The following is a 10,000-nucleotide window of genomic DNA, read 5'->3' as shown; positions in this document are numbered from 1 at the left end:
GTCAACAACAGGTATGCTACCAACAGTATGGCAACAGGAGAGCACTAGACTTACGACTCAGTAATATTCTCACTGATTAAATAACAGAATCGACTTAAATATTATCTTTAACCTGTCTAAATACAACCTAGCAGTGTATTGTGTATTTTGTAGTATTATGTAATACAGTATTGTATAATATTGTATAGCAGTGTATTGTGTATTTTGTAGTATTATGTAATACAGTATTGTATAATATTGTATAGCAGTGTATTGTGCATTTTGTAGTATTATGTAATACAGTATTGTATAATATTGTATAGCAGTGTATTGTGTATTTTGTAGTGTTTTGTAGTGCAGTATTGTGTAATACTGTATTATACAGCAGTGTATTGTATATTTTGTAATACTGTATTATACAGCAGTGTATTGTATATTTTGTAATACTGTATTATACAGCAGTGTATTGTATATTTTGTAATACTGTATTATACAGCAGTGTATTGTATATTTTGTAATACTGTATTATACAGCAGTGTATTGTATATTTTGTAATACTGTATTATACAGCAGTGTATTGTATATTTTGTAATACTGTATTATACAGCAGTGTATTGTATATTTTGTAATACTGTATTATACAGCAGTGTATTGTATATTTTGTAATACTGTATTATACAGCAGTGTATTGTATATTTTGTAATACTGTATTATACAGCAGTGTATTGTATATTTTGTAATACTGTATTATACAGCAGTGTATTGTATATTTTATAATACTGTATTATACAGCAGTGTATTGTATATTTTGTAATATAGTATTGTATAATATTTGTGATTTATTGTTCTATCTTGTTTATTTTGTTAAGTGGTATTGTATTATATTGTATTGTGTTATTCTGCTTATTTTTGTGTCACATAAATCATGATTACTTTCAAAGGTTTAAAAATTACATTATAATTTATTATCTTAGACATTACCATAATATAATTTATCATTCATTCATTTTTATTCTCATTATTATTTTTCCTCGGAGAATGATATAATGATATAATGATATAATGATATAATGATATAATGATATAATGATATAATGATATAATGATATAATGATAGAATGATATAATGATAGAATGATAGAATGATATAATGATATAATGATATAATGATATAATGATATAATGATATAATGATATAATGATAGAATGATAGAATGATATAATGATATAATGATAGAATGATATAATGATAGAATGATATAATGATAGAATGATAGAATGATAGAATGATATAATGATATAATGATATAATGATAGAATGATATAATGATAGAATGATATAATGATAGAATTATGTAATGATAGAATGATCAAAAGATATGATAGAATGATCGAATGATATAATGATATAATGACAGAATGATCGAATGATACAATGATAAAATGATATAACGATATAATGATATAATGATAAAATTATATAATGATAGAATGATAAAATGATAAAATGATATAATAATATAATGATAGAATGATAGAATGATATAATGATAGAATGATAGAATGATATAATGATATAATATTAGAATGATAGAGTGATATAATGATAGAATATGATATAATAGAATGAATCATAGAATGATAGAATGATCGAATGGTATAATGAGAGAAAGATCGAATGATAAAATGATAGAATGACAGAATGATTGAATGATAGAATGATTGAATGATCCAAAAATAGAATGATTTAATGATACAATAATCGAATTATAGAACGACAGAAAACACCTGGTACGGATGGAGTTAGAACCTCATTGTCAAAGTGGTGGCCCATGCTAACCTTCCTTTGGTGTATAAATATACCAAGTGGGATAAATCTTATTGTAGCCGGTTGGCCCAGTGGTTAACGCACTGGCCTGCAGTTCTACCACTCACTCGCCATGGGTTCAAATCCCACCCGTTCCTTGGTTTGTTTGCAATCGTGTTATTGCGATTTCGTGGGTAATAATGATAGAGAATCATTGCAAGCGTCATAGAAGAGAAGTGTATGACTGTGTGTGTGTGTGTGTGTGTGTGTGTGTGTGTGTGTGTGTGTGTGTGTGTACTCACCTGGAAGGTGCGAGGTGTAAGGTGGCTCTGATAGTAGAGTACTTGGTTGCACTCAACCGTTAGTACTCTGATATGCCCCAGGTCACCACTGCCGTGCCAGGATCTCCCTGGATCTCCAGGTATATGAGTGCCACCTTCCCACTGTCCTTTGAGCACTTGCGGTCCCAGAGTGTCATCCAGAACTCGAACGTGGCATTCCAGAACCTCCGGTGCCGTCCACTGGCACCACGGAGAGGAGGCTCTGCTGGTGGCATTAGGAGAGGAGGAGGAAGGAACGGGATAACCACTGGCATTGACGGGTGCCAAGGTGTATAAAGGCGGGTCCTGTGCCAAAGTTCTTCCCACGGAAGCCACTGACATTACCACTAATACTAGCGTCACAGCCTCCAACATCTTAGCGTTCCAGGCTCCTGTTCTCTCTGGCATTGTTCCTCTCCGGCTGTGGTTACTGCCTCTCTTAGTGCCTGGGCTACTGCTTCTCACAGTGCCTGGGCTACTACTTCTGTCAGTGCCCGGGCTACTGCTTCTCACAGTGCCTGGGCTACTACTTCTGTCAGTGGCCGGGCTACTACTTCTCTCAGTGCCTGGGGCTTGCTTCAGCGTGCCACCACAAGGGATTGCTGGTCCTTCAGATCTTCGTCACCAAGTTCTTCATCAAAGACCAGACAGACACCAGCAGCATGGTCTGTGTTCTAACACGCGTCTTACTACTCCACAGTCTCATTAGCCACACTCCAGACAGCAATTAGGAATGAGCATCCAGCCTCCATCACTCTTTGTACTCAATGACTAACACTGATTTATCTCTTCACAAAATACAATGGCACAATTGGTTCCTTTCTTTAAAGCAATGATCCAAAAGGAGATTTACAAAGTTACCAGAGGCGATATAACAGTGTTCCACACATTTTATCAACACTGTAAGAGGCTTATGAAACACTGTTGAGGGTTTTCAGTCGTACCGAGGCCTGTCAACACTGAGCTTGTGGAAGAGTGAGAGAGTGTGTGTGATACAGATTTATGTGTTCCAGAGCTGTGTTCCAGAGCTGTGTGTTCCAGAGCTGTGTTCCAGAGTTGTGTGTTCCAGAGCTGTGTGTTCCAGAGCTGTATGTACCTGAGCTGTGTGTTCCAGAGCTGCTTCTTCCAGAGCTGTGTGTTCCAGAGCTGTGTGTACCAGAGCTGCGTCTTCCAGAGCTGTGTTTTCCAGGCAAGAGCTAGTCTAAAGAAATCATTTCCTGTTAACCTTTCTTTCCGTTAGCGATAAATGAACCACAAGAATGATGGTGTCACTGATCGGGTCACCGGGAGTAACGGAGAAGTAATATCACAACATAACAGGATGACTGTATGACACGAGCGTCTTGAGACATCCTGGAAGGACAGGTCACGATCGTTGACCTTGCGTGACCTAAGTACAGTTCCAGCGACAGTGAGAGTGACACTCTGTCTTCACACACACCAAACACGTATACTCAATAACTACAATTTGCACTGCTTCCCCTCGTCAGCCAGTAATCACTTCAATGGACACGTCTGAGACTCGTTCACAACCGGAATTGTTTGCAAGCACGCACTGTTGGAATTTCTCGTCAGTTTGTAATCCATACCGCAAGGGTTGCAGAAATATGAGGCATTGGGTATAACATTCCAAATATGTCAGTCATGAAGGGGGGAGGTAAAGCCAGCTTTAGAGAGAGAGGTCCTAGTTTGGGAGACTTGTTGCTGGCGAATCCTGCCCCTCGCTCTCTCTCTCTCTCTCTCTCCCTCGACCGCTCGCGGCCGCGTCCAGGCCAGCACTGCCTGGAAAGATTGGAGCTTCCTGTGTTTTGGTTCCAGCGAGGAAGGTTGCCGCCTCGTACCAGCTGAAGAAACCCTGCGGAGGATATCTCTCTCTCTCTCTCTCTCTCTCTCTCTCTCTCTCTCTCTCTCTCTCTCTCTCTCTCTCTCTCTCTCTCTCTCTCTCTCTCTCTCTCTCTCTCTCTCTCTCTCTCTCTCTCTCTCTCTCTGAGTAAGGTCAAATTATATTATTAGTCAACAAGTTAATTACAATCACAATACCGTGGTTGGAACAATTTACTCATGACCCATACGTTAGAAATGAACCTAGGACGACGTTTCGGTCCATCCTGGACCACTTAGCCAGTGGTCTGCAGTCCCACACAGCCACCACAACTTGGTTGATCCAGCACTTGTAGATAGAAGCCATCCGGCTGCTTCCTGTATAACTTCTATTTTCATTCAGTCAACATTTCTGATATCTGCTGGAAGCCTGGTGAATAGTCTTGGACCACAGACATTGACACGGGGCTCTGTAATCGTACCCAGGGTCCTCCTGCTCTTCACTGGAGTTATTCCAAACTTTCTACCATGTCTTTCACTCTAGTAAGGGAGCAAGGTTAGTGACCAGCCCCTCATGTATCTTCCATGTATATATTATCAAGTATTTCTCTCTTCTCAGTTCCAGAGAGTACAATCTAGCTGCTCTAAGGTGTTCCCAGGTATGTCTCTTCTAAGTTCCAGTGAGTACAATCTAATTGCTCTAAGACGTTCCCTGGTACGTCTCTTCCAAGTTCCAGAGAGTACAATCTAGGTGTTGTGAGACATTCCCAACAGAGTACATCTTCTGTTGACTCTATGTCTGGGCAGTATACAACCCAAAAACATTTTCCAGCTCTTCTATTTCTCCTGTTTAGAAAGGGGCTCTGAACAATATTCACGTCGGGAGAGTACAAGCGACTTGAATAGCACCTTCACTCTCAGTCCTGACAAACCACGGAACTGGAGTCGTTAAACTCCAGGCCAGTGCGTTCAAACCCAGCCCGTTCCGTGGCTCGTTTACAGTCGTGTTTTCATGAAGTCGTGAGTCATGATGCCATTGCTTCCCAGTGAGTAGCTTCACGTGCAGGTACGGCAGGACCCCAAGAAATTGGGAATCGGTAAAACCTGTTATGATAAAGTGGATGGACCAGGAGCTGCTATTCGACCGGGCGAGTGCACATCCTCCACACCATGATGGTAGTGACATACGTATCCTGTCCTTCAGACCATGATGGTACTGGCACTTCCGGTGTAGGAAGTGCCAGTCGTCGTGCGTCAGGCAGGCAGGTAGAGGGAAGTCCCGTTACCTGACAAACAGAAACGCTTTGATTGGTTCCACATTTCGCCCAGTGTAGAGCTTCATCATGTTATGTTTCGCCCAGTGTAGAGCTTTATCATGTTATGTTTCGCCCAGTGTAGAGATTTATCATGTTATGTTTCGCCCAGTGTAGAGCTTCATCATGTTATGTTTCGCCCAGTGTAGAACTTTATCATGTTATGTTTCGCCCAGTGTAGAACTTTATCATGTTATGTTTCGCCCAGTGTAGAACTTTATCATATTATGTTTCGCCCAGTGTAGAACTTTATCATGTTATGTTTCGCCCAGTGTAGAACTTTATCATGTCATGTTTCGCCCAGTGAAGAGCTTTATCATGTTATGTTTCGCCCAATGTAGAGTTTATCATGTCATCTTTCGCCCAGTGTAGAATTTTATCATGTTATGTTTCGCCCAGTGTAGAATTTTATCATGTTATGTTTCGACCAGTGTAGAGCTTTATCACGTTATGTTTCGCCCAGTGTAGAACTTTATCATGTTATGTTTCGCCCAGTGTAGAGCTTCATCATGTGTTTCGCCCAGTGTAGAGTTTTATCATGCTATGTTTAGCCCAGTGTAGAGCTTCATCATGTTAAGTTTCGCCCAGTGTAGAGCTTCATCATGTTATGTTTCGCCCAGTGTAGAACTTTATCATGTTATGTTTCGCCCAATGTAAAGCTTTATTAAGTCATTACTTAATAAAGATCTACAATGAGTGAAACATTTATTATTATCATATGTTAATAATAATAATAATAATAATAATAATAATAATAATAATAATAATAATAATAATAATAATAATAATAATAATAATAATAGTAATAATAACAATAATAATAATAATAATAATAATAATAATAATAATAATAATAATAATAATAATAATAATAATAATAATAATAATAATAATAATGATAATAATAATTACAACAACAATGGTAATAATAATATTAATAATAATAACTGTTAAGAAGATAATTATTTGCAACATTTAAAATAATTCCTCTAATAGAATAATTTTTAACCTTTCAGATAATTTCCTTTAATAATATAAGAGATAATTTTCTTTAAGAGTTTGGGAGACATTTTTATCTCTCAAATGCTACACATAGCATGTGTTATCGGTACATTTCGACCATGGAGAGATCTAGGTTTAGCGCATGTGAAATTCAGATGGAGTAGTAGTAGCCCCCTCTTCATGAAGTACAGTCGTAGCCCCCTCTTCATGAAGTACAGTCGTAGCCCCCTCTTCATGAAGTACAGTCGTAGCCCCCTCTTCATGAAGTACAGTCGTAGCCCCCTCTTCATGAAGTACAGTCGTAGCCCCCTCTTCATGAAGTACAGTCGTAGCCCCCTCTTCATGAAGTACAGTCGTAGCTCCCTCTTCATGAAGTACAGTCGTAGCCCCCTCTTCATGAAGTACAGTCGTAGCCCCCTCTTCATGGAGAACAGTCGTAGCCCCCTTTTCATGAAGTACAGTCGAAGCCCCCTCTTCATCAAGTACAGTCGTAGCCCCCTCTTCATGAAGTACAGTCGTAGCCCCCTATTTATGAAGTACAGTCGTAGCCCCCTCTTCATGGAGAACAGTCGTAGCCCCCTCTTCATGAAGTACAGTCGTAGCCCCCTCTTCATCAAGTACAGTCGTAGCCCCCTCTTCATCAAGTACAGTCGTAGCCCCCTCTTCATGAAGTACAGTCGTAGCCCCATCTTCATGAAGTACAGTCGTAGCCCCCTCTTCATCAAGTACAGTCGTAGCCCCCTCTTCATGAAGAACAGTCGTAGCCCCCTCTTCATGAAGTACAGTCGTAGCCCCCTCTTCATGAAGTACAGTCGTAGCCCCCTCTTCATCAAGTACAGTCGTAGCCCCCTCTTCATCAAGTACAGTCGTAGCCCCTCTTCATCAAGTACAGTCGTAGCCCCTTCATGAAGTACAGTCGTAGCCCCCTCTTCATCAAGTACAGTCGTAGCCCCTCTTCATGAAGTACAGTTGTAGCCCCCTCTTCATCAAGTACAGTCGTAGCCCCTCTTCATCAAGTACAGTCGTTGCCCCTTCATGAAGTACAGTTGTACCCCCTCTTCATGAAGTACAGTCGTAGCCCCTTCTTCATCAAGTACAGTCGTAGCCCCCTCTTCATGAAGTACAGTTGTACCCCCTCTTCATGAAGTACAGTCGTAGCCCCCTCTTCATGAAGTACAGTTGTAGCCCCCTCTTCATGAAGTGCAGTCGTAGCCCCCTCTTCATGAAGTACAGTCGTAGCCCCCTCTTCATGAAGTACAGTCGTAGCCCCTCTTCATGAAGTACAGTCGAAGCCCCCTCTTCATGAAGTACAGTTGTAGCCCCCTCTTCATGAAGTACAGTTGTAGCCCCCTCTTCATGAAGTACAGTTGTAGTCCCCTCTTCATGAAGTACAGTCGTAGCCCCTCTTCATGAAGTACAGTCGTAGCCCCCTCTTCATGAAGTACAGTCGTAGCCCCCTCTTCATGAAGTACAGTCGTAGCCCCCTCTTCATGAAGTACAGTTGTAGCCCCTCTTCATGAAGTACAGTCGTAGCCCCTTCTTCATGAAGTACAGTTGTACCCCCTCTTCATGAAGTACAGTCGTAGCCCCTTCTTCATGAAGTACAGTTGTAGCCCCCTCTTCATGAAGTACAGTCGTAGCCCCTTCTTCATGAAGTACAGTCGTATCCCCCTCTTCATGAAGTACAGTCGTAGCCCCTTCTTCATGAAGTACAGTAGTAGCCCCCTCTTCATCAAGTACAGTCGTAGCCCCCTCTTCATGAAGTACAGTAGTAGCCCCGTCTTCATGAAGTACAGTCGTAGCCCCTCTTCATGAAGTACAGTCGTAGCCCCCTCTTCACGAAGTACAGCCGTAGCCCCCTCTTCATGAAGTACAGTCGTAGTCCCCTCTTCATGAAGTACAGTCGTATCCCCCTCTTCATCAAGTACAGTCGCAGCCCCCTCTTCATCAAGTACAGTCGTAGCCCCCTCTTCATGAAGTACAGTCGTAGCCCCCTCTTCATCAAGTACAGTCGTAGCCCCTCTTCATGAAGTACAGTCGTAGCCCCCTCTTCATCAAGTACAGTCGTAGCCCCCTCTTCATGAAGTACAGTCGTAGGCCCCTCTTCATGAAGTACAGTCGTAGCCCCCTCTTCATCAAGTACAGTCGTAGCCCCCTCTTCATCAAGTACAGTCGTAGCCCCTCTTCATGAAGTACAGTCGTAGCCCCCTCTTCATGAAGTACAGTCGTAGCCCCTCTTCATGAAGTACAGTCGTAGGCCCCTCTTCATGAAGTACAGTCGTAGCCCCCTCTTCATCAAGTACAGTCGTAGCCCCCTCTTCATCAAGTACAGTCATAGCCCCCTCTTCATGAAGTACAGTCGTAGCCCCCTCTTCATCAAGTACAGTCGTAGCCCCTCTTCATGAAGTACAGTCGTAGCCCCCTCTTCATCAAGTACAGTCGTAGCCCCCTCTTCATGAAGTACAGTCGTAGGCCCCTCTTCATGAAGTACAGTCGTAGCCCCCTCTTCATCAAGTACAGTCGTAGCCCACTCTTCATCAAGTACAGTCGTAGCCCCTCTTCATGAAGTACAGTCGTAGCCCCCTCTTCATGAAGTACAGTCGTAGCCCCTCTTCATGAAGTACAGTCGTAGGCCCCTCTTCATGAAGTACAGTCGTAGCCCCCTCTTCATCAAGTACAGTCGTAGCCCCCTCTTCATCAAGTACAGTCATAGCCCCCTCTTCATGAAGTACAGTCGTAGCCCCCTCTTCATGAAGTACAGTCGTAGCCCCTCTTCATGAAGTACAGTCGTAGCCCCCTCTTCATGAAGTACAGTCGTAGCCCCCTCTTCATCAAGTACAGTCGTAGGCCCCTCTTCATCAAGTACAGTCGTAGCCCCTTCTTCATGAAGTACAGTTGTACCCCCTCTTCATCAAGTACAGTCGTAGCCCCTTCTTCATGAAGTACAGTTGTAGCCCCCTCTTCATGAAGTACAGTCGTAGCCCCTTCTTCATGAAGTACAGTCGTATCCCCCTCTTCATGAAGTACAGTCGTAGCCCCTTCTTCATGAAGTACAGTAGTAGCCCCCTCTTCATCAAGTACAGTCGTAGCCCCCTCTTCATGAAGTACAGTAGTAGCCCCGTCTTCATGAAGTGCAGTCGTAGCCCCTCTTCATGAAGTACAGTCGTAGCCCCCTCTTCATGAAGTACAGCCGTAGCCCCCTCTTCATGAAGTACAGTCGTAGTCCCCTCTTCATGAAGTACAGTCGTAGCCCCCTCTTCATCAAGTACAGTCGTAGCCCCCTCTTCATCAAGTACAGTCGTAGCCCCCTCTTCATCAAGTACAGTCGTAGCCCCCTCTTCATCAAGTACAGTCGTAGCCCCTCTTCATGAAGTACAGTCGTAGCCCCCTCTTCATCAAGTACAGTCATAGCCCCCTCTTCATGAAGTACAGTCGTAGCCCCCTCTTCATGAAGTACAGTCGTAGCCCCCTCTTCATGAAGTACAGCCGTAGCCCCCTCTTCATGAAGTACAGTCGTAGTCCCCTCTTCATGAAGTACAGTCGTAGCCCCCTCTTCATCAAGTACAGTCGTAGGCCCCTCTTCATGAAGTACAGTCGTAGCCCCCTCTTCATCAAGTACAGTCGTAGCCCCCTCTTCATCAAGTACAGTCATAGCCCCCTCTTCATGAAGTACAGTCGTAGCCCCCTCTTCATGAAGTACAGTCGTAGCCCCCTCTTCATGAAGTACAGTCGTAGCCCCCTCTTCATGAAGTACAGTC

At 42.6% G+C, this 10,000-nt stretch overlaps 1 protein-coding gene across 1 annotated transcript in view; it reads right to left on the bottom strand.

Annotated features, from left to right (window-relative positions):
- LOC128702938 (toll-like receptor Tollo) overlaps positions 1-3,870 on the bottom strand; it is a 43,821-nt gene extending 39,951 nt beyond the window's left edge. The window contains exon 1 of the mRNA XM_070102574.1: positions 2,089-3,870. Coding sequence (XP_069958675.1) covers positions 2,089-2,514 — 426 coding nt within the window. The 5' untranslated portion in view covers positions 2,515-3,870. The remainder of the gene's footprint in view (positions 1-2,088) is intronic.
- Positions 3,871-10,000: the final 6,130 nt, after the last annotated feature.

This window comes from Cherax quadricarinatus, chromosome 82, assembly GCF_038502225.1.
Source record: "Cherax quadricarinatus isolate ZL_2023a chromosome 82, ASM3850222v1, whole genome shotgun sequence".
Taxonomy (NCBI): domain Eukaryota; kingdom Metazoa; phylum Arthropoda; class Malacostraca; order Decapoda; family Parastacidae; genus Cherax; species Cherax quadricarinatus.
The sequence above is the reverse complement of the archived record's forward strand: the minus strand, read 5'-3'. Positions and strand labels throughout refer to the sequence as shown.